Source organism: Myotis daubentonii, chromosome 9 (assembly GCF_963259705.1).
Source record: "Myotis daubentonii chromosome 9, mMyoDau2.1, whole genome shotgun sequence".
NCBI lineage: Eukaryota > Metazoa > Chordata > Mammalia > Chiroptera > Vespertilionidae > Myotis > Myotis daubentonii.
The window spans coordinates 4,521,326-4,546,742 of NC_081848.1; the positions used below are offsets into that span (position 1 = coordinate 4,521,326).

A 25,417-nucleotide genomic window follows, 5' to 3' on the forward strand; every position below is an offset into this window, starting at 1 on the left:
GGGCGATCAGAGCCTGCCGGCTAGGGAAAGGGACCAAGAGGTGATCAATGTGCCTCATAGTGACTGGTTGCATGGTTGTTCTGCCGTTAGGATCAATTTGCATATTACCCTTTTATTATATAGGATTATTGGGACAATTGGAGAAATCTGAATATGGTTTTGAAATGGGGTAATTGTATATCAATGTTAAGTTTCTTGATTTTAATAACTCCACTGTAGTTATGTAAGAAAATGTCATTGTTCTTAGAAAACACTGAACTATTTAGGGTTGATAAAGGCATAATGACTGTAACTCATCCTCAAATGGTTCAGAAAAAAACAGTATTTTGGGTACATATACAAATAGATACAGACACAATTAGGTAGATGGCAAAATGTTAACTGGTGCCTTGGCTGGTGTTGTTCGGTGATTAGAGTGTCAGCCCTTGGACCAAAGGGTCATGGGTTCGATTCCACAACAAGAATCTTAATTGGCAAGTCTAGATGAAAGATATAGGAAGTTCTTCTTAAAATTTTTGTAATATTTGTGTCATTTTGAAATTCAAAAATTGTTACAATACAAAAAGAATACTGTAGAGACATTGTTATGTCTTAAAATTAACAGAGGGAATTACCATGCTTTCAAAATATTTCTCAGTTCCAACAGCAGATGGTGATTAGGCCTGAGATTTCTAATGTTAGACTTTTACTTATAGTAATAAATTCTTGTTGACCATTAAAAACACCCTTTGCAGCTTTGGTCAAAAGACTCTCAAAAACAGAAGAGGCTCATCTCTTGTGAATAATACATGTGTACTTCCTTTTACCTGAGACATCCATCTGTCATCTCCTTGAATATCCTCTGCTGCATGTGGAATGGCTGCTGGGTTTGAGTCTCCTTGGCTCATTCTATACCTGAGGAAAATAATGTGTGTGTCATTTTTCATCCATTAACAGGAATGTTTATTTGTTACTGCTTACTTAAGTACTACATGCTAGTAAATAAAATTTAAGTTTTGTTTTGGCTTTGCATGGAAACAAAAACAACTGGACTTTATTTTCAGCAGAGATGAATTCCAGGACACAACTGCTTAAGTCCCATAAATATCCAGCATCACTAAACTCCCAGGCAGGTCTGAGTATCATTTAGAAACAGTGCATTATATTTAAAAAGTCTGCTCCATTAATTTTTCATGATTGCATGTTACTATTCTACCAAAGGACACCTATAGTTCAATGAAATCTACATTAGAACTTTTTAGGCTGCTAGTTACATACTTAATTACTATAGCAGTGACTAGAATCCACTCTTTACAACATCACACAAATAACTGTACTACATGTTATGATCAAATTGGCCATAGACTTTGGCCCTGGTTCTTGACAAACATTTACTAGGTATTTTTACTTATGAAAGGTCTCCACTAAGAAAATTTTATTAACGATGAACACAAAGATGGCATCTCATAGTGGAGAAGAAAGAATAAGTGAAATTCAGAAAAATTAGAAGTGCTCATCTTCTAGAACAGGTGTGGGGAAGCTTTTTCTGCCCGCAGCCATCTGAGTATTTATAACAGCATTTATGGGCCATACAAACTTAACAACTTAAATTAGCCTGCTGTATTTGGTCAAATGTTTAATTAACTCACCCATAATGCCTTGGCAGGGCCAGACCAAATGATCTCACAGGCCTTACACTGCCCACAGGCCAGACGTTCCCCACCCCTGTTCTAGAAAGACAAATAAGAAACCAGACTGCTTTCATCCAACAATGGAGAATACATATTAGAGACATTAGGCTAAAGAGGGCACTTGGCAAATGCAAAGGATGATGAAAAAGGGAAAAATCTTGGGTTTTGTGGCTTATAAAAAAGGAGGCCACTTTTCAAGTATTTGTATGTTCTAGATTTTTAAATTTTCTTGTTAGTTTCTTGCCATGTGTTAACTGTACAACCTGTCTAAAGATGAATGTTTTTCTACTGGTATTTCAGTTTGTGGTCTAAATATTGAAGCATTCAGAATGAGAAAACTGCCCAGACTTGAGAAATAATGCTAAATAGAGGTTTTCAGTAACTTAGAATACTAGCATTAGAGTATGCCAAAGTTTACTAGGTTTTACAGCTAAAGATCAAGGACTGACCACAGCAGAAAAGAGCAGTTTAGAGAATTTATGAACTATCCTGTTTTTAGGTAGGTTATGAGAGATATCTGTCCAAGTGAATTCTTATTATGCCTTCCTTGGTCAGAGGTAATAACTATGTGAAGGAGTTGCTTATCGTTGCTTTCAATTTTGACTTAAACACTATGTCAACATTTGCAAATAAAGTTTTTATTAGTAGCCTTAAAAAAAAAAAGGAGGCCATACTCATCTTTTTCCTTCTTTTGCCATCCTCAAATACAGCTAAGCTTTCTCAGAAGGAGGACTGAGTTTTACTGATTATACAAACAAATTAGCGCAGCTCTAAATTATACTAGGTCTAAAAAAATTAGGTTCACATTTAGACCCATATCTGACTGAAGATGTAAAATACCACCTACTCTCTATGTATATATTTCTTTAGATTACTAAAATTTGCAACTATCAAAAAAATAACATCCTTCTATGAAGGACTATATGTGTTTTGTACCCAATCCTCACAAAAGTGCTGCAAAATGAGAAAAATGAGGATCAGACAATTTAGGTAATTTGCATGGTGAGTGACTGAAACTAGGTTTGTCTGACACCGCCCCCCCCCCCCCCCCCCCCCGTCACATCTGGCCCACTGATCACAAAAGAATTCATAGATGACTCCCTAGAGGGGGCCTTACATCTAACCATTTCATTCAAAAGACATACATAAATACTATACGGAGCTAAAAACATCAATGTAAAAATACAAGAATCAGGAAGAAATACAAGATGAATGTATATAGCTCCAATCAGACTATGCATGATATGTTTGGAGTATCACTGTCTTAAAAAGGTATGAAAAAGTTAAAAGATGCATAAAGGAAAAAGAAAAATGATTAAAGGGACTAAAACAAATAGCCATGTAGAATTGTTTAATCTTAGGTTTTCGCTTTTTTAAACCCATAAAACATCTATGAAAGTGTCTTTGGGTCTAAGTTCAATTATAGAATTAAGTCTGCTATTCAGGTTAAATATGACATAATCTATAATAATAAAAGCATCATATGCTATTTAGACTGGACAGCCGAAGGACCTTCCGGACGAAGCTGGGGCTGCGAGGGCCCAGAGGTCTCTTGCACAAATTTCGTGCATCAGGCCTCTAGTGTTTAATAATAGTTTTAATTTTAAAAGTACCTTACTTCCCTGCTGATCACAAGCTCTACTGGCCTTAAGATATATAAAGGGCAATCAACATTTTCCACCTTATGGATTTCAAAATTAGACATAAAATGTAAAGAAATATAAGATCAGCTCCATTTTCCACTCACTAACTGAAAAAGTCTATTTCCTAACTTAACTTTTAAATTAGATTTAAGAAACCCAACCATTTCATTAGTTTTTTCTATTTATTTTCCCACCTGGGGAAACACTTAACATGTTAGGTATTTTGAGGCAAAAGTGAAATTTACAGTTTAAAAAGAGTATAACTGAGAATCACTACTGAAGGAGAAAAATAATCTCTCCTATTCTCACTATTATATAATTGAAACTATTTTTACTGGGGATTGTTTAAAGAGCAAGAGTGACAGCCCTAGCCGGTTTATCTCAGTGGATAGAGCATTGGCCTGCGGACAAAAGGGTCCCGGGTTCAATTCTAGTCAAGGGCACTTGCCTGGGATGTATGGGCTTGATCCCTAGTAGGGGGTGTGCAGGAGGCAGCCAATCAGTGATTCTCATCATTGATGTCTCTCTCTCTCTCTCTCTCTCTCCTTTCCTCTCTAAAATCAATAAAAATAATCTTAAAAAATAAAAAAATACAGAGCAAGAGTGTCAAACTATCAATATGAATACCTTCATAATAAAATGTATTCAAATACATCCCTCACCGCATAAAGACAAAGTGCAGGTAGGCCCTTAAGCTCATTGTAGTTCTTGGGATACCATGATCAAATCTTGTTGAAAAACTTATAAAGAATTTTGACAACTGGAGAGTGTCTAGAGGAAATGGGCCAAGATGATGAGAAATTTGAAAACCTTTCACATTAGAACAGTTTTTAAAAAATGGGTATGTATAAACTAGATATCTATAGAAAAACTGGTTGGGGAAGAAGCAGAAGACACAGGATGCCGGGAGCCGGTCCATCCTTGCTGTTTCAAGGGACCTGGCATATATGGCATACGGTTCTTAATATGTTTGCTCACCTTCTTGGTGCTGTGTTTTAACCAAGGTCACCTCTCCGAGAAAGGTTGAATCCCCAGGTAGGGATTTTCCCCCTGAAGTTAGGGAAGAAATAAAACCCCTCAACTAAGTGCCAGGAGGGTAATTAATCCCTTTAACTACGAACAATCATGCTTAAACTACATAATCTTTTCTCCCTGGAATGGAGATAAGAAACGCCCTAACCTTTGTAATAGAGATTGATAGGATTGAATCAACTGGTATAAATACAGTTGTAACAAGACAGAAACACTCAGAACTTAGAACAGAATCAAGAAGACAGAACCTACACGGAGCCTAGAGACAGAAGAACTTCGCTGGAGAGAGCATGCCGGAGGATCCTGGAGAGGGACTGGCCTCGGAGCCTAGAGACAGAGCCTAGCGGGAGAACATGGCAAGGGATCCTGGACTGAACCTGACTACAGAGATTGGCAGGAGAACCTGACTGGAGAGCCTGGACAGAACCTGGCTGGAGAACCTAGCGAGGGAACATGGCTACAGAACCTCGCTGGAGATCCGAAGCAGAACCTCTCTGGAGATCGAGACCATTCCTTCTTCGCCGACTCCGTCCACACCTTTGGGGACCCCTGGACCCGCTGGGGTTGGACCCCGGCAACAGGACATAAAGAGCTGTCAAAGTATTCAAAGATGACTAGGAAGGGATATTAGGATTATTCTGCATGTCTCCAAAGATGAAAATAAAGCCATGGATAGAATATAGAGTGAGTCAAGTTTCTAACAAATATGACTACAAATCCACATGACCTGTCTTTCAAGGCAGATTCCTCCAACAAAGAGTCAAAAGAGAGGCTAGGTGAATACCTAATAGGAAAGCATAAAGTGAACTAAAGCAGATGAATAAAGACTGGTCCAAATTAGTGTGGTCCAAACATGTTTTTGTTTTAGAAACTTTAAAAAATGCATCCCAGAATGTGTATTTATGTGAAATTTTAAATCTGTATATAACATATGTATTAGCAAGGTTTATTTTCCTTTTATAGATAAAAATTAAGTGAAAGAAGTTCTAAATTTTCTCCTGTATTACAATGTATCCTTTTATGCATGCAGTGTGTGCACACACTCTACTTTCAAGACCAGTGGTTTATACTGTAAGATCTATTTAGGCCTATGATTCATTTCACAGACATGGATTTTCAAAGTTCCTCCAACAAGTAAACAACTGATTTAGAATAATAATTGCAAGTAAGTTTTATTAAGAACTTACTATTTACAAGATAGTGTGCTTGGATAGGACCTGTTATTTAAATAAAACTAAACCTCAGTTTTAGGGAACTCTGAGATAGGAAGAGCTGGGATTTAAACTCTGGGTGATATACCTCCAACGCCTTTTACACTTGAGCAAAGGACATTAGAAAAGAGTACATCAAGCATGTCAAACTCGTGGCCCTTGGGGCTACGCAGCCCACAACGAATATTTTTGCGGCCCAGCCAATAAAATGGTATGTAAGAAACGTTTTCAATCCTCACGTGAGGATATTTCTTTCTTTTTTTTTAAATTGATCTTAGAGAAAGGGAGAGAGAGTGAAGCATTGATGTGAGAGAGAAACATCAATTGGTTGCCCTGACCGGGGATCAAACCTGAAACCAGGGTATGTGCCTTGACTGGGAATTGAACCCATCACCTTTTGGTGCAGGGGACGATGCTCTAACCGACTGAGCCACAACAACCAGGGCTGTAAGAAACGTTTTAATAAAAATTTCGTAACCTAATTTCTACAATATCCTGTTATAATTATTAATAAAAAACTAGAATGTTTGCTAATGACTGATGACTGACTATAATCGTGTTGCATTCATTTCCCTTATACGCCATACGCGCAGGCGCACCATTTCTCTCCACTAACACTAGCAGCAAATATTTTAGCAGCTGATGGCCATGTCATTAGTCTTGGACTGACTTGTTTGGTGTGCACAACAGGAAATATTTCTCTTCTGGAGAATAAGAAAAATAGGTTTATTTGCGTTACGCTTATTAATTTGTGCAGTTATTTAGTGTCTGATACTTAATGTTCAAGAAAAAATATTAATTTTTATTAAAATGTTCTATTATTTTATGTTAATGATTACTCATTTATTTTAGCCCTTTGTATTCAGCATGTCTCTATCGAAATAAACCTATGTTTCTATGAAAATTGAAGCTTTTTTTTTTTGCGGCCCCATAAACTTAAACCTTGTTTATTTGGCCCGTGTTAGCCTTTGAGTTTGACATGCTTGCAGTACATGGAACAATGACAAATTCTATTTTACTAAGCCAATTTACTTATATCTTCTATTACCATTACCCCAACTTAATGGCATTCTGATACCCTCAGCAAAATACTTTCATCTTGGTCCTAAAATTTTTCATGTGCAAAATAAAAAGCTGTATGAACAGAGAAACTGAGGAACAAAATGTCATTTCTTTGAGACTACCAGGCAGGTAGAACTGGGAGAAGACCACATAATATTCCCAATTAGCTAGTCTTTTTCTTTTTTTTAAACTATGAATACCAAGTCACCCTTCTTTTTCCTCTATCAGGGCAAAGTGAGCAAAAACTTGTTTCTCTGTACCTTCAGACACTTGGATTGTGTATTATTTTGACAAATCAAAATCTTACAATACAAAGTAGCTTTCATTTTTACAGATGCCTATGGCTTGGTAACGTTTTTAAACATCAGGTAAAGAAAAACAGCCACAAGCCCATGCAACCTCCTCTTTAAGAACCAGGATGGAAATGTACAACCTGGTTCATTCAAAAGATTCAAATAATGTGAGAGTTGAATAAAATAAAGGAAGGGAGGGAGGGAGGGAGGGAGGGAGGGAGGGAGGGAGGGAGGGAGAGAGAGAGAGAGAGAGAGAGAGAAAGAGAGAAAGAGAGAGGGGGGAAGGAAGGAAGGAAGGAAGGAAGGAAGGAAGGAAGGAAGGAAGGAAGGAAGGAAGGAAGGAAGGAAGAAAGAGAAAGCGCTATCCAGAGAAGAGAGGAAAAAAAGAAAAGAAAAGAAAAGAAAAGAAAAGAAAAGAAAAGAAAAGAAAAGAAAAGAAAAGAAAAGAAAAGAAAAGAAAAGAAAAGAAAAGAAAAGAAAAGAAAGAGAAAGCGCTATCCAGAGAAGAGCCTGGGGTAGGTCACAAAAACCTGAGTGAGTCTGGGCTCCCCCTCAGGTGGAGAGCGCTATTGTGGCACAGCGGCATTCAGCATGGCCAAGCTGTAGTCAACAACACATCAAAAAGGACCAACAGGGAGGGAGGTGACTGCCACCCCACCTTCCTGACTCCTAACCATGTCCCCTGCGCAGCACTGACTTCTGAGATCACAGCTGCAGGTGCAGTTGGAAAAACCCAGCCTAAGGGAGAACAAGGCCGCAGAGTTTTGTTAGCCGAGCAGGAGGGCTGTTCCAGGCGAGCCTCACCGCATTAGCAGGGGTTTTCTGGGGGGATGCGAGGAGGGCACAGCACCCCAGCTCCCTGCACCGCCCGCCTTCCTCTGTAACTGCGCTAGGACAGCGACACCGGCTCCCGGAGGCCTCCGCCAGGCACGCGGCAGCGGTCTCCTCGGAAGCCTGGGCCAACACAGCATTAACTTCACGCTCTCAAGCCGCGTGGCCGCTTCTGTGGTTTCACCAGGAAACGGAGGGAAGGTCGCTCCGAGAATGAAGCTTCAGCCGCTTCCACCCGGACCGGACCTGACTCTCCATTCCTTTCCGAGGCAGCTGGCGGGCGGGTGGTCCTGAAGGGAAGGCAGCCCCCCCCCCCCTGCCCTGCCTCGGGGCTGGAGGGAGGGTCCCCAGGTTCCAGCACATCCATAATTTATTATCCAAAGCCCCAGCCAGCGAGTGAGGGCGGGCATCCCCGACTCCTCTCCCGCTGCCCGCGAGAAGCGGCCTTTGTACGAGAACAATGTGCCCGGAGCAGAACCCAGAGACGGGCTTACCCGAGGCGGGGCGGCTCCGAGGCTCCGGGACGTCCTCGGCCTCCTCTCCTTCCTCCCCTCCCCTCCCGCACCGCAAGGGGCACGGAGAGAGCTGCTGGGGTCCCGGGCCGGGCCGTCTTCCCGACCCCATGGGGCGGCGCATGGCAATGTCTGGTTTTCTCACGGTCTGCGTGTGAAAGGTCAGGCAACGCCGGGGCGGCCGGGGCTGGCGACGGAGATCAGGGGGTCACCGCGCCCGGCATCACCCACCTGCGCCCCGAAGGCCAGGCCCGCCCAGCGGACGCACCTGAGGACGCCTGTCCCGCGGCCAGCGCCGGCCGACCGGGCAAAGCAGCCTCGCCGGGCCCACCTCTGAAGCGAGATGCCGGGCTGCAGGGCCGCTAGCGGAGGCCTCCGGCGTCAGACCGTCTACGGACTGTTAGGCTCATCAGAGGAGCGAGTGGAGAAGTTCCTCAGGAGTTGAGATTTTTCAACAAAAGGGGGAGGAGAGGCGCCCCGCCAAGAAACAGAGAACTGGTGGGCCCGCGTTCAAGGCCTCCGGGCCAGAGCGACGGGGAGGGGGGTCGGCCTCCCGGGCCAGAGCGACGGGGAGGAGGGTCGGCCTCCCGGGCCAGAGCGACGGGGAGGGGGTCGGCCTCCCGGGCCAGAGCGACGGGGAGGGGGTCGGCCTCCCGGGCCAGAGCGACGGGGAGGGGGGTCGGCCTCCCGGGCCAGAGCGACGGGGTGGAGGGTCGGCCTCCCGGGCCAGAGCGACGGGGAGGGGGTCGGCCTCCCGGGCCAGAGCGACGGGGAGGGGGGTCGGCCTCCCGGGCCAGAGCGACGGGGTGGAGGGTCGGCCTCCCGGGCCAGAGCGACGGGGAGGGGTCGCCGCGCGACGTCGGGACGGAGGGAAAGGCAGCAGCTGGACGGGAGGCAGCGCTGCAGCCAGCGGGGCCCGCGGCGCGAGCCGGGCTAGGCAGCCGGGCTGGAGGCGTCCTCGGGGCGGCGGGAGGGGCGCCCGGCCACGCTCTTCCTCCGCGCGGGACGGCGGGGGGCGGGGAGCGCTGGGGCCGACAGGCGTGGGGGTGGGTGCTGGGCAGGCCCTGGGCCCCCGGGCGAGGCGGCGCGGGGGGCAGGCGCGCGAGGCCCCGGAGGCGGGGAGGCCGGGGGGGGGGGGCGGGGAGGGGAGGCCGCGGGCCGCTCGCGAGACCGAAGCGCAGCCCTTCCAACGCCCCCTCCGAGCCGCAGCTCTCGCGACCCTGGACGCACTCACTCAGGCAGAGGGTCCGTGCTGGCCCCGGCGGCGGGTGGCGCGTCTGTAGCTCGCTCAGTCCCGGCGGCCCCACTCCGGCGCGTCCCTCGGCCCCAGCACCAGCGGCAGCGCCCCCACTTCCGGTTCCCCCGCCACTCAGGCAAATGGATCCCGGAAGTCCCGCCCCATCCTGCCGGGCCTCGGGGTGGCTCCCCGCTGTCCACTCTTCCTCGCTGGCGCGCGGATGGCCGGCCACGCCCCGGGAGGTCCCCGCTTTGTTCCGTGTCCGGCCCTCTTTGGACTGTAGGCTGCGCGCTGGGGCCTCCTGTCTTCCCTCCAGCTGCATCCCTCCATCCCGCGTTAATGTCACCGCCGTGCAGAGATGACATTCGGGACCATGTGGTGTGACCTCGCGCTGACGCCATTCCCTTCCCTCCAGCCGACCTGGCTTCCTTCTCCACCCTACGCAATAACCCAGATTGCTGCAAGCAGGAGGGCAGTGAGGCTCCAATGTTAACGAGGCAACCGCATACATTTATGATGGAATTTCTGTTTCCAGGACAAAAGTACGGATTCTGGGGGACTGCCTCTGTAGGGGGATGGCGAGTCACAGTCTTTTCCTTAATGATCCATCCGGTTTAGGGGAAGACATACATATGGTCAATATTGAAAACAGGAGGACCAGTGCACAAATTCGTGCACTGGAGTGGGGTGTCCCTCAGCCCAGCCTGCGCCCTCTGGCAGTCCTGCAGCCCTCAGGGATGTCTGGCTGCCGGCACTGCTCACCATGAGCCCAGCTTCTGGCTGAGAGGTGCTCCCCCTGTGGGAGCACACTGACCACCAGGGGGCAGCTCCTATGCGGCACGTTTGCCCCCTGGTGGTCAGTGTGCGTCATAGAACCAGTGGTTCCGCTGTTGGGTCGATTTGCAGATTAGCCTTTTATATAAGAAGGCTAATATCTATCGATCCTAGCTAATAAAAGAGAAACATGGTAATTGGCGTACAACCGCTACCCTTCCCATTGGCTAATCAGGATGATATGCAAATTAACTGTCAGCCAAGATGGCAGCCGGCAGCCAGGCAGCTTGAAACTAACATGAGGCTTGCTTGCTTCAGTGACGGAGGACTCCAACGTTCCCCGCCGCTGCAGGCCTCTCAGCCTGCAGTTTAAGAAACATAGTTACAAAAATAGAAGCTAAACAAAACCCCAGAAACCAGCTTTCAGCTAGCCGGGATCTCAGACCTGTAGTTGATACAGAGTTTCGATTGTAGAACCTAAACAAACCAGATACCTGTTTTCAGGAGCGGAGGCCTAAGAGCTGGAGCCTCAGAGCTAAAGCTGACTCAGAATAAAAAAAAGAAAAAGAAAAAAAGGAGCAGTTGGGAGCTTCAGTCCCAGCCTGAAAACAGCCTTCAGCCCCTCACCCAGACTGGCCAGGCACCCCAATGGGGACCCCCACCCTGAAGGGTGTGTGACCAGCTGCAAACAGCCATCATCCCCTCATCCAGGCTGGCCAGGCACCGCAGTGGGGATCCCACCCTGATCCGGGACACCCTTCAGGGCAAACCAGCCGGCCCCCACCCATGCACCAGGCCTCTATTCTATATAGTAAAAGGGTAATATGCCTCCCAGCACCGGGATCAGCGGAGCCGCGAGGTCTCCCGGCACCGGGATCAGCATGACAGGGGGCAGCGCCCAAACCCCCTGATTGCCCTGTGGCTCTGTGTGTGACAGGTGGCGGGGCCACAATGTCTCTATCGGCCCTGCTCTGTTCCTGACAGGGGAAGGCGCCCCAACCTCCTGATCGCCCTGCGGCTCTGTGTGTGACAGGGTGCGGCACCCCAACCCCCCCACCCCACGGGCCCTGCTCTGTGTGTGACAGGGTAGAGCCATAACCTCCCCATCGGCCCTGCCCTGAGTGTGACAGTGGCGGTGCCCCAACCACTTGATCGGCCCTGTTCTGTGGGTGATAGAGGGCGGCGCCCCAACCCCCTGATCCGCCCTGCTCTGTGCGTACAGGGGGGAGCTCCCCAACCCCCTGATGGGCCCTGCTCTGTGCATGACAGGGGGGAGCTCCCCAACCCCCTGATCGGCCCTGCACTGTGAGTGACAGGGCGCAGCGCCCCAACCCCCTGATTGGCCCTGCTCTGTGACAGGGGGTGGTGCCGCAACCTCCCCATCGACCCTGCCTTGAGTGTGACAGGGGGCAGTGCCCCAACCCCCCAATCGGCCCTACCCTGAGCGTGACTGAGGATGGCATCGCAACCTCCTGATCCGCCCTGCTCTGTGCATGACAGGGGGCAGCGCCCCAATTCCCCAATCGGCCCTGCTCTGAGCCCTACTAGGGGCTGCACCTAGGGATTAGGCCTGCCCTCTGCCACCCGGGAGCAGGCCTAAGCCAGCAGGTCGTTATCTCCCGAGGGGTCCCAGACTGCGAGAGGGCACAGGCCGGGCTGAGGGACCCCCCCTCCCCCCCGAGTGCACAAATTTTTGTGCACCGGGCCTCTATTCTATATATAAAAGGCTAATATGCAACGTGTCCCCTCAGAGTTCAATCAGGAGACTGGGAGTTCAGTCGCTTGCTATGACATGCACTGACCACAAGGGGGTGGCGTGGAGTGAAGGAAGGCTCTGGCTGGCACCTGGCAGCTGGGGAAGGAAGGCCCGATCAGCCCTGATTGCTGGCCAGGTCTAGGGACCCTACCCGTGCACAAATTTCATGCACCGGGCCTCTACTATGATATATGCTACAGAAACTCGAGTTCTGTTAAGGGTACAGAGGAAGGCTATGTAGGGTAGTGCTCTGAGCTGGCCCTTTTTAAAAAAATGTTTTTATTGATTTTAGAGAGGGAGGAAGGGAGAATGGTAGAGAGATAGAAACATCCATAGGCTGCCTCCTTCAGGCCCCCTACTGGGGATGGAGTCTGCACCCGGGCATGTGCCCTGACCAGAATCGAACCAGTGACCTCTTGGTTCATGGGTCCAGGCTCAACCACTGAGCAACACTTGCTGGACTGAGCTGACCCTTTAAGGAAGGATGGGAGTCATTCATACCTGTGCCCAGAATACAGTAGCACCACAAAAATGATCAGGGGATTTAATTTTGTTGACAAAAACTGTTAATACTATAAAAACCTGGGAGCCTAAAGTTTCAAGACATATCAAATTACTTCTGAGATCACCTGTGCTTGTCAAGTGGCACTAATTTTAACAGTCATATATAATCCAAAATAATTTTGTCCCCATATAAAATGCATTTTACATTACTAGTTTACCTTGGAATTCTCTTGCAGAAGTTCACACCATGTATGGCACACCAGGAAGTGCTCAGGAAATGTTTGTTGTTTTAAGTGTTTTATTGAGAAGAGTTCGTGTTTGGGGAACTCAAATGATGGAATAAAGAGGCAGCCCAGTAATAACAGAAGAGAAACAGCTGGACTTATTCTCCAGGGATAAATCTATAAAATCTGCCATTTCCCCAATGTTAATACTCAACACACTTTAATGTAACCACCACTTTAACATACTGTCTTCCCTTGTGAGTTCTGAGCTAGCCAGAACCTTGTCCTGTGGATTCCTAGTACCTGGTGGGGTACTTGATCCATAATGGACACTCATAAAATACTGCAGAGTGAGGAATGAAATGATCAAGGGTTGAATGTGTGCCTGTGTGCAACCAATGGCCGGTCTACTTCTTGTTTTTTTCAACTTTTTAATTGAGAAACATAAATAAGGGAGGTGTGCCCCTAGGAAATACTAGACCTAGTTTAACTAGTCTCTGCAAATATTTAAATACCTTTATGGCTTAGGCCAGTGATGGCGAAACTTTTGAGCTCGGCGTGTCAGCATTTTGAAAAACCCTAACTTAACTCTGGTGCTGTGTCACATATAGAAATTTTTTGATATTTGCAACCATAGTAAAACAAAGATGTATATTTTTGATATTTATTTTATATATTGAAATGCCATTTAGCAAAGAAAAATCAACCAAAAAAATGAGTTCACGTGTCACCTCTGACACGTGTGTCGTAAGTTCGCCATCATTGGCTTAGGCGGTCTTTAGTATTTTGGCAAAATCTCAATGTCACTGAACTCTGAAATTTATTGAGAGCCTGTCTCCTGATTTTTCTGTTTTAGCTTTCTAAACAATTCATTTAAAAAATACATAGGTGGTATGGTGGAAAGGATTCTAAACGAGGCTTCAGCGTACCCTGGGTTCTTGTCCAAAAGCTATGGCTTATTTAACTTCTTCTAGCCTTTGTTTCTTAGTCTGCAAGACAGACTAGAGCCCTGGCTGGTGCCACGAAGTGGTTAAAGCATTGGCCCACGCACCAAAGGGTTGCGGGTACCATTCCCAGTCAAGGGCACATACCTGGGTTGCAGGTTCCATCCCTGGCCCTGGTTGGGGGTGCCTTTGGGAGGCAGCCAATTGATGTGTCTCTCTCACATCCATCTCTCTGTCTCTGTCTCTCTCTTCCCCTCCTTCCCTTCCACTCCAAAAATCAATGGAAAAAATATCTCCAGGTGAGGCTTAACAACAAATTAACAAAAAATGATGGACCAGATCATTGCTAAGTTCCTTTCTAGCTCTAAACTTGCACCCTCCCTTCCCTCAGTTTCATGCAGGAACATAATTCTGATGGCACACACACTATCTTTCTCTTCACTTTCCATTCACAACCTCCCCCTCCCCCACAGAGCCACATTCCCAGTCTGTATTTTCCATATAGTGGGAGTTGGTGATAGGTAAAAAGAAATTGTTTTCTGACTATGAGGCAAATTGACTGAAATTTACCAGGACAGCTTGTCCTTCAAGTTGTTTTTCCATTAATGATGGTAGGTTTTATGAACCCACCCAGATTCTTTAGTTTGGTTGACATGTGTTTTCATTTTTCTTGGATTGCTGAGTTCTATGACAAGTGTATGTTGAACATTATAATAAACTGCCCAACTGTTTTCCAAAGCGATTTATCATTTTACACCCCCACCAGCAGTGTGTTAGAATTCCAGTTGTTGTGCATCTTCAATAACACATAGAATTGTCAGTCTTTCTCATTGTAGCTCTTCTAGTGGGTGTGTGGTGATATCTTGTGGTTTTAATTTGCATTTCCCAGAAGATTAATATTATTAAGCATCTTTTCATGTTGTTGTTGTTTTTTGGCTATTTATATATATCTCTTTTGCAAAGTGCCTGTCCAACAATTTTGCCCATTAAAAAATACGAGGTTAAAAAAAGGAAAAGAAAGAAAAACGAAAAAAAAATCCACAAAAAACAAACAAACAAAAATAAAATAAAATAAAATAAATTAAAAAACAAAAAAAGAAAAAGAAATACGAGGTTGTTTTCTTCCTGTTGCTAAATCGTAAAGTTCTCTTAGAGCAGTGGTTCTCAACCTTCCTAATGCCGCGACCCTTTAATACAGTTCCTCATGTTGTGGTGACCCCCAACCATAAAATTATTTTCGTTGCTACTTCATAACTGCAATTTTGCTACTGTTATGAATCGTAATGTAAATATCTGATATGCAGGACGTATTTTCATTGTTACAAATTGAACATAATGAAAGCATAGTGATTAATCACAAAAACAGTGGGTTATCTTTTCATTATGTTGATGGTTTCCCTTGTTGTGCAAAAACTCTTTAGTTTGATGTGGTCCCATTTGTTTATTTTTTCTTTTGTTTCCCTTGCTTGAGGCGATATATCAGAAAAAAAATATTGCTACTGAAAATGCCCATATATTTTACCGCCTATTTTTTCTTCTAGGATTCTTATCGTTTTGAGTTTAACATTTAAGTCTTTAATCCATTTTGAGTTTATTCTTGTGTATGGTGTAAGGACATGGTCTAGTTGCATTTTTTGGCATGCATCTGTCCAATTTTCCCACCACCATTTATTGAATATACTATATTTAGTGCATTGTATGTTTTTACTCCTTTGCCAACTATTAATTGACTGTAAAGACATTGGTTTATTTCTGGGCTCTCTATTCCATTCCATTGATCTATATGCCTGTTCTTTGTAGTATAATTTGATATCCAATATTGTGATCCCTCCAACTTTGTTCTCCTTTGTCAAGATTGGTTCAGCTATTCAGGGTCTTTTTTAGTTCCATATACATTTTTGGATTATTTGCTCTAGATCTGTGAAATATGCCATTGGTATTTTAATAGGGATTGCATTGAATCTATTGATTGCTTTGGGTAGCATGGACATTTTAATGATGCTAATTCTCCCAATCCTTGAACATGGAATATGCTTGCACTTGTTTTATCTTCTTCTAGTTCTTTTTTCAATGTCCTATAGTTTTCCGAGTACAGATCTTTTATCTTCTTGGTTAAGTTTAATCCTAGGTATCTTTTTGTTGTTGTTGTTGCAATGGTAAAAGTGATTGTGTTTTGTTTTGTTTTAGTTTCTCTCTTCTTATTTTCTTCTTAAAGAAGACATTACATTTCGTACAATACTGGTTTGGTGGTAATGAACTCTTTTTTTTTTTAATACATATTTTATTGATTTTTTACAGAGAGGAAGGGAGAGGAATAGAGAGTTAGAAACATCGATCATCTGCCTCCTGCACACTCTCTACTGGGGATGTGCCCGCAACCAAGGTACATGCCCTTGACCGGAATTGAACCTGGGACCCTTGAGTCCACAGGGCAACACTCTATCCACCAAGCCAAACCGGTTAGGGCGGTAATGAACTCTTTCAGCTTTTTCTTGTCTGTGAAGGTCCTTATCTGTTCTTCAATTCTCAATGGTAGCTTTTCTGAGTAGGGTAATCTTGGTTGTAGATTCTTGCTCTTTATCACTTTGAATATTTCTTGCCAATTCCTTGTGGTCTGCAAAGTTTTTGTTGAAAAAATCAGCTGACAGTGTTTTTTAAGTTTTTATTTATTGATTGATTTTAGAGACAGAGAGAAGGAGAGAGAAACATTGATTTTTTGTTTCGTTTATTTATGCATTCATTGGTTGATTCTTATATGTACCTTGGTCAGGGATTGAACCTATAACCTTGGCGTGTTGGGACAATGCTCTAACCAAGTGAGCTACCTGGACAGGGCTCAGCTGAAATTCATATTGGTGCTCCCTTGTAGGCAACTAACTGCTTTTCTCTTGCAGCTTCAAATCTCTCTTTGTCTTTAACTTTTGGCAGTTTAATTATGATGTGTCTTGGCCTGGACCTCTTTAGGTTAACCTTGTTTGGGCCTCTCTGTGCTTCCTAGACTTATATGTCTATTTCCTTCACCAAGTTAGGGAAGTCTTCTGTCATTATTTTTTCAAATAGGTTTTCAATTTCTTGCTCTCTCTCTTTTCCTTCTGACACCCCCATGATGTGAATGTTGGTACCCTTGAAGTTGTCCCAGAGACTCCTTACATTATCTTAAATTTTTGGATTATTTTTTCTTTTTGCTGTTCTGATTGGGTGTTTGTTGCTTCCTTATATTTCAAATTATTGACTAATTATTGGCTTCATCTACTCTACTGCTATTGCCTGTAAATTATTCTTCATTTTAATTAATGTGTCCTTCATTTCTTTTTTTTAAGTGAATTTATTTATTTATTTTAATTAAATCTTTATTGTTCAGATTATTACATTAGTTACTCTTTTTTCCCACCATAACTCCCCTCCATCCAGTTCCCACCCCACCCTCCGCCCTCACTCCCCACCCACTGTCCTCATCCATAGGTGCACGATTATTGTCCAATCTCTTCCCTCACCCCCACACCCCTTTCCCCCCAAGAATAGTCAGTCCACTCCCTTTCTATGTCCCTGATTCTATTACAATCACCAGTTCATACTGTTCATCAGATTATTTGTTCACTTGATTTTTAGATTCACTTGTTGATAGATGTGTATTTGTTGTTCATAATTTGTATCTTTACCTTTTTCTTCTTCTTCCTCTTCTTAAAGGCTGCCTTTCAGCATTTCATATAATACTGGTTTGGTGGTGATGAACTCCTTTAGCTTTTTCTTATCTGTGAAGCTCTTTATCTGGCCTTCACTTCTGAATGATAGCTTTGCTGGATAAAGTAATCTTGGTTGTAGGTTCTTGGCATTCATCACTTTGAATATTTCTTGCCACTCCCTTCTGGCCTGCAAAGTTTCTGTTGAGAAATCAGCTGACAGTCGTATGGGTACTCCCTTGTAGGTAACTGAGTTTCTTTCTCTTGCTGCTTTTAGGATTCTCTCTTTGTCTTTTCCTCTTGGTGTTTTAATTATGATATGTCTTGGTGTGGTCCTCTTTGGATTCCTTTTGTTTGGGGTTCTCTGCGCTTCTTGGACTTGGAAGTCTATTTCTTTCACCAGCTAGGGGAAGTTTTCTGTCATTATTTCTTCAAATAGGTTTTCAATATCTTGCTCTCTCTCATCTTCTGGCACCCCTATAATTCTGATGTTGGTCCGCCTGAAGCTGTCCCAGAGGCTCCTTACACTATCTTCATATTTTTGGATTCTTTTTCATTTTGCTTTTCTGGTTGGGTGTTTTTTGCTTCTTCGTATTTCAAATCTTTGACTTGATTCTTGCAATCCTCTGGTCTGCTGTTGGGAGTCTGTGTAATATTCTTTATTTCAGTCAGTGTATGCTTAATTTCTAGTTGGTTCTTTATCACAACATTGAGGGTTTCACCAGTCTTCTTGAAGATCTCAATACATTTATTGGCGTTCTCACCAGTCTTTTCGAGGGCCTTATTAAATTTATCGGCGGCTTCTAGACAGTTCTTTAAAGACCTTAAAAGTGTGGTTTTGAACTCTATATCCAGCAGTTTGCTTTCCTCCAATTGTGTCCTGTTTCTTTGTCTCGGCATTTTTTATGCTTTGCTGTGTCGATAGAGTGCCTTTCTGTGCTAAGTGTCCCAATTACCTGAGGTAGACACTCTTGGTGCACCCCCTTGTGGGCTTTGTGCACAGTTTTTTTGTAATTAAGCCTTGATTGTTGTAGTTATCACTGTGAGGAATTGACCTCCAGGCCAATTGGCTGTGAGAATCAGCTGTGTCTGCAGTGGGAGAACTTCTGTGCTGGAGACACCCCTCTGGGGCTAGACTTGCTTCGATGGGGCTTTGGTGCTCACTGAGTCTGCCCCCTGAGTGTGTCTTTTATGGTTCCACGGAGCTGCAAACTGGATGGTCCCACTCTGACCTCTGGGCTTCCTGGCTCCTGGATCTCTAGGGAGGTGCTAATCTAGCCTTTGCCTGAGGCTATCCAGCAAAAGTCTCCCTGCAGGGCTTGGGTGGGGCGGGTCCCACGGGATCAACAGGGTGGGGTTAGCAATTATGGCTGCTCTCAGTCTTGCCCTCAGAGGCCCTGCTTCTCAGTGTCCCAGTAATCGCTGCAAGCCCCATGGAGAGAAAGCTGCCCTCAAGTTCTGACTGATGCCAGACAGTCCCACTTCTCCCATATGAGTCTGGGTCCCTAGAGACTTGCCCGGAACTAGAGCTCAGAGCCTGAGATTGTTGGGGTCCAGCCCCAGCGGGTCCAGGAGTCCCCAAAGGAATGACACGGAGACAGCGTTCAGTTGATCAGCAGCCTAGCCAGGATCTCTAGCCAGGATCTCCAGCCAAGTTCTGTTCAGGATCTCCAGCGAAGTTCTGGTTAGGATCTCCAGCCAGGTTCTGTGTCCATGTTCTCTTGCTAGGTTCTCCAGCCAGTTTCTGTAGCCATGTTCCCTTGCTAGGTTCTGTCCAGGTTCTCCAGCCAGGTTCGGTCACCAGGTTCTAGTCAGGTTCTCTTGCCATGTTCTATCCAGGTTCTGTAGCCAGGTTCTGTCTCTAGGTTCTTCAGCCAGGTTCTCTCGCTAGGTTCTGTGTCTAGGTTCTGTGGCCAGTTTCTGTCCAGGATCTTTTGCCATGTTCTCTCCAGCGAAGTTCTTCTGTCTCTAGGTTCTGTGTCTAGGTTCTGTGTAGGTTCTGTGTCTAGGTTCTGTGTCCTGTTGTCTTGTTATATCTGTATTTATACCAGTTGATTCCAATCCTATCAATCTCTATTCCAAAGGTTAGGGCATTTCTTATCTCCATTCCAGGGAGTAAAGATTATGTAGCTTAAGCATGATTGTTCGTAGTTAAAGTGATTAATTACCCGCCTGGCACTTAGTTAAGGGGTTTTATTCCCTCCCTAACTTCAGGGGAAAATCCCTACCTGGGGAAACAACCTTTCTCAGAGAGTTGACCTTGGTTAAAACACATAGTGCTAAGAAGGTGAGCAAACATATTAAGAACAGTATGCCATATATGCCAGGTCCCTTGAAACAGCAAGGATGGATCGGCTCCCAGCATGAGACTACCTCCCGATTGAAAACGACAACCATGACCTCAGCTGCCAGCGCGCTCCGCATGCACTCCGCACCTTAGTATTTTACTTCAGCACTGTGCCTCCTCTGAGTCTCGGTATGCTTTTCTCTTTCCTCCTAGTTGTAGAACTTCCACTCAGCCAGCCTTCCTGTGGTTCTGGATGATGTCCGTTCCATCTTTTAGTTGTATTTTTGAAGTGGTTGTTCGAGGCAGCAAACTCCGGTGTGTACCTATGCCACCATCTTGGTTTCTCCCTAAGTGAATTTATTGTGGTGAAATTGGTTAATAAAATATATAGGTTTCAGGATATCCTTCACTTTGACTTGTTCTTTTTCATGGTTTCTGTATCCCTTTTCATATAGGGATGTTCCTTAAGCATACCTGTAACCAGTGTTTTGAACTCTGTATCTGGTAGTTTGTTTGCCTCCATTTCATTAAGTTCTTTTTCTGGAGATTTCTCCTGTTCTTTCATTTGGGACCTGTTTGTTTGCCTCTGCATTTTGGCTGCTTCTTTATGCTTATTTCTATGTATTAGGTAGATCTGCTACTTGGTACAGTGGCCTTGTGTAGTAGGTGTCTTATAGGGCCCAGTGGTACAGTCTCCACAGTAACTTGTTCTAGCTGGATGCTCCAGTTGCCCCCTTTGTGTGGGCTGTGTGCAGTGTACTGCTATAGTTAAACCTTGTTGCTGCTTGCATCACTGGGAGGGAATGACCCAAGCCAATCTGCTGTGAGGACCACCTGGGACTACAATGGAGGAGTTGCTGTGCAGGTGTTGACCCTATGGAGCGAGACTTGCTTCAGTGGGAGATTTGGTGCTCACTGAGTCTGCCCCTTGAGTGTGTTGCTTATGGATGTGTAGAGTTGTAATCTGGCGTGATCTGAAACTGTCCACCAGGTGCACTGGCTCTGAAGACTCACAGGAGGTGCAAAGTCAGCCTCTGCCTGTGCCCTGACTGGGACTACCCAATACGAGCTACAGAGGACCTATATGGCTGCTGCTTGTGCTGGGCTTGGAGATGCCCAGGAGAGGCCAAGATGTGCACCAAGAACAGCTGTTGCAAGTGGTAGGCCTGGGGCTACTTAGCAGGTCTGAAGAGGCCAGTTGCTGCTTATTTGAGATATTTTAGCAAAATCCAAAGCATGAGGCCAGAGAGGCCATTTGTACAGAAAAGTCACTGGAAATAGCTTGGATGGGTCTGCATGTTGGGTGGGACAGGGTCTCAGGGAATCACCAGGGCTGGGTGAATGAACAGCGTGAGCCATGTTAATGGAGACTCCTATATGGCACCACCTGCTGGCTTTGTGGGAGGAAAGCTCAGGGAAAAAAAAAAGGGAAAAAGGCCTTTGGCTGCAAGAAGGCTGCTCCTCCACTTCTCACACTGATGCCGGACACTTCAGTTCCTCCCTGTATGTTACAAAAAAAACCAGAGAAGAACCAAGCAATGCTTAGAGAGATGGAGTTACATTTATTAGGCGCGGGCCCAGAGGAAAATGTCTCTCAAATTCTGGGTGAAATCACACAGGAAGTTTCCTGTATTTATACTATCTTACCCTCTTTGTCTCCCCAATATGGGGCTTTTCCAGTTCCCTTTGCAAGTTCTTAAAGGACCCTATGTGCTGGTGCTTTGAGACCTCGACCAAAGGCTTGGCCTGACGCCAGCATCGATAACTTCATCTGGGGAAGGTTTAATGGCCTCTCTGAAATGGGAGTAGTCTTATTTTCCTTATTATTTAAGCCAGCAAGCATTTACAGAAGCCAGAAATAGCAGGGTTAAAATTTCAAACAGCAGTTTTTATATAAGATGGATGCTTCATTATATCCCTGGTTCCTTTTAAGCTGCTGCCCCAGCGCTGGAGCTCAGAGGGAGTGAGTCTAAGTTAGTCCATGCATGGACCCTTTAAGAGAAGAGGAACGGCCTAGGCTCCAGCAGCCTCCATCTCACTCAGCCTCGACCCCCACTGGTTTTTACAGCCAGAAGTTATGGGGACTTCTCTTCCCAGCCCTGTAACCCTGGGCTGGGGGGCCTGGTGTGTGCCTGGGACCCCTCGCTCCTCTGGGGCAGATCTTTTCAGATGAGATATCCCTCCTGATTTTTATCTGCCACATATGGGTGGGGACCAGCCCATTCTGTGTCTCCAGCCCACCTACTAGTCTTGATGTGGCTTCTTCTTTAATTCCCTAGTTGTAGAACTTCCATTCACTGAATATTAGTTGGTTCTGAATGATGATTAATTCTCATTTCGATTTGGTTGTGGTTAAAAGAATAGATTTAACAATACCCTCCCTACAAAAAAAAAACACAAAACAAAACAGGAAATTTTGAATAAGCTATGGGCCATTCATACCATGAACTATTATGAAACTATGAAAAAGAATGTATTAGATCTATATGAGTTTACTCGGAGGGATTGCTACAATGTAGTAAGTGAGAAAAGCAAGATATAGAGAAATGCTCATACATAGTCTCATTTATTGTGTGAAACGAAAACCCCATCAACAGCCCAATTAAGAAAGGGCAGTCCTGGCTGATATGGCTCATTTGGTGAGCTTTGTTCAGTGCACCAAGAGGTTGAAGGTTCGGTCCCTAGTCAGGGCATGTACAGGAGGCAACCGATTCATGTTTCTCTCTCACATAGATGTTTCTCCCTTCCTCTCCTTCTCTCTCTCTCTCTCTCTCTCTCTCTCTCTCTCTCTCTCTCTCTCTCTCTCTCAAAAATGTAAATAAATCAATAAACACATATTTTTGAAAAAGGACAAAGATTTAAACAGATACCTGGCCAAAGAACATATACAGATGGCAAATAAGCATATGAAAAGATGCTCCACATCAGATGTCACCAGGAAATTTCAAATAAAAGCGATGAGATATCACTACACACCTATTAGACCTGTCGAAATCCAGAACACTGACAACACCAAATGTTGGCAAGAATTTGTAACAACAGGAACTCAAAATAATTGCTGGTGGGAGTGCAAAATGGTTTAGCCCATTTGGAAGACAGTTTGACAGTTTTTTACAAAATGAAATATGCTTTTATCATATGATCCAAGAATTAGCAGTCCTGCTCCTTGGCATTTACCCAATGAGTTGAAAACTTAGGTCCACATGAAAACCTACACATGAATTTTTATAGCAGCTTTATTCATAATTGCCAAAACTTGGAAGCAACCAAAATGTCCTCTAGCAGGTGATGGATAAATAAAATGTGGTTTATTTAGACAATAGAACATTATTCAGCACTAAAAGGAAATGAGCCATTGAGCCATAAAAGATATGAAAGAACCTTTCATGCATATTGCTAAGTGAAAGAAGCCATTCTGAAAAGGCTATGTAGCCATTCTGAAAAGGCTATGTAGTGTATGGTTCCAATGATATGGCGGGGAAAAGGCAAAATTACAACGACAGGGGAGGGCCTAGGAACACATAGGTAGAACACTAAAGAATTTAGGACAGTGAAACTATTCTGTATGGATACTATAATGGTGGATACATGTCATTATACATTGGTCTAAACTCATAGAATGTACAACATCAAGAGTGATGCCTAAATAATAAATTATGCACCACATATACATGAAGTTTAGTTAATAACAATGTATCAATATTGTTCATAAATTATACAAACATATCACACTAATGCAATATGTTAATATTAGAGAAAATATGGGGGTGATGGTAGAAAGAAGGATATGAAAATTCTGTACTTTCTGCTCAATTTTTCTGTAAACCTGTCTGCTCAAAAAAAAAGAGTCTATTGTCTAAAAACAAACAACTCCCTAATGTGTGTATTTATGTATAATCACATGCACATTGAGAGAGTTAAGGAAGAGAGCACACCGGGTTTGGGTGATGTGGTGATAGTGGGAATGGATGCAGTTCAGACTGAAATTTGAGAAAATGCATAAATGTGAAACTCAGAATCCTGAGTCAAAAATTCCAACTCAACAGGGTGGAAACCAGCTCAGAGTGGCACAAAGATCTGGGACTGTATCCAAACTAGCTCCTCAGGACACTGGTTAAAGACTATTACCAGTTTCTAAATTTGTAAATGTTATGGAGTTTGTATTAAAGCCAAAACAACAACCAACCAACCAAACAAACAAACAAACAAACAAAAATGGCTATTATTAAGAAACTAGAGGCCCGGTGCATGAGATTTTTGCACTCGGGGATAAGAGGTTGTCGCTCAGCCTGGTCTGCGCCCTCTCACAGTCATGGAGCCCTCTGGGGATATCCAACTGATGGCTTAGGCCCGCTCCCCTTGGGCCTAAGATGTCAGTCAGATATCCCCAGCACTGCCTCGAGGCTGACCCACCACTGCCACTGAGCTTGCCAGCCGTGAGCCTGGCTTCTGGCTAAGCGGCACTCCACCTGTGGGAGTGCACTGACCACCAGGGGGCAGCGCTGCATTTGAGCATCTGCCCCCTGGTGGTCAGTGCACATCATAGCAACTGGTCATTCTGCCATTCGGTCTATTTACACATTAGCCTTTTATTATATAGGATGCCCTGTTCTGATCTCCATATGTGTCTATATCTTGCCTGTCCTTCAAGACCCAGTTGAAATGTCCATTTCCATAAAGCTTCCTTGATTCAACCAGATGAAAAAACTATCTCCTTGCTCATAATACTTCTTATGTGGGCATCTTATATTGTATTTGTATGTACATATGTCTGAGTACTATATGGGACACTCCTTGACCAAAAGAAACCTTCTTAAAGGCAAGTTTGAAAAGGATTTATTGAGAATGAACTCACATCCTGGCATGAGAAACAAAATTTCAACATACTAAAAGCTCGTTTAAAGGAGGGTCTTAGCCTGGCTGGCATGGCTCAGTGGTTGAGCATCAACCTATGAACCAGGAGGTCGTGGTTTAATACCCGATCAGATCGCTTCTCGGCCTTTTGGCTAAGATCAAGTGTAGTATCTGTTCTTATCAGTTTAATACCCGACCAGGGCATGTGCCTGGGTTGCGGGCTCGATCCCCAGTGTGGGGGATGCAGGGGACAGCCAATCCATGATTCTCTCTCATTTTTTTTCTTTTTCTTTTAATTATTTTTTTTGTTATTTATTTTTTCTCTCTCATTATTGATGTTTCTATCTCTTGCTCCCTCTCCTTTCCTCTCTGAAATCAGTAAACACAACACAACACAACAAAACAAAACACAAAAAAACAGGGTTCTTATAGAAATTTATATTGTCTTACTGGGATCTTTAAAACATATTAAGCTTAAATATTTCTGGTCTTCCCTGCCAGTCTCTTCTCTTAGGTTTGACTGCTTTGCTTCCTCTGTGACCTTTCTATTCCTGCCCCATCCAACTTAGGCGAGGCTGTGACTTCTGTATCAGGGCCTTCATTATTAGTGGGCAGTTCTCCTGCTCCTCATCTGCAATTGCTCAGCATCCTTTTCAAGTGCCCCATTGCTAGTCATCTATCAAAAGAGGTCTGCTCACATTGACACTTCTTGTGAAATGCCCATTTTTCTCAGGAATTGGGTTCTCTTTCCACTTGTCTGACCCTGCAGCTTTCTTTTCTTATCCCTTATCTGAGCCTTGTGTGTTTTGGAGAGCTGTCTTGTAGGGATGAGGAGATTAAGGATCTTTTTCTTTTGTAGAAAGGGTAACCTCTGGATTAGAGTCTGGTTGTCCCCCAGTGAAT

General features: G+C 44.6%; 1 protein-coding gene and 1 non-coding gene across 4 annotated transcripts in view; one reads left to right on the forward strand and one right to left on the reverse strand.

The window, feature by feature from the left end:
- The window catches only part of PAFAH1B2 (platelet activating factor acetylhydrolase 1b catalytic subunit 2), a 36,096-nt gene extending 26,456 nt beyond the window's left edge, over positions 1 to 9,640 (reverse strand). For all 3 annotated transcript variants that reach the window (XM_059707793.1, XM_059707792.1, XM_059707794.1), the window contains exons 1-2: positions 9,489 to 9,640; positions 807 to 894 (exon numbers count right to left, since the gene is read on the reverse strand). In XM_059707793.1, coding sequence (XP_059563776.1) covers positions 807 to 887 — 81 coding nt within the window. In that variant the 5' untranslated portion in view covers positions 888 to 894; positions 9,489 to 9,640. The remainder of the gene's footprint in view (positions 1 to 806; positions 895 to 9,488) is intronic.
- Positions 9,641 to 24,646: 15,006 nt separating this feature from the next.
- Positions 24,647 to 24,831, forward strand: LOC132242479 (U2 spliceosomal RNA). Its single transcript, XR_009454659.1, has one exon. It is a non-coding gene; the product is annotated as a U2 spliceosomal RNA (small nuclear RNA).
- Positions 24,832 to 25,417: the final 586 nt, after the last annotated feature.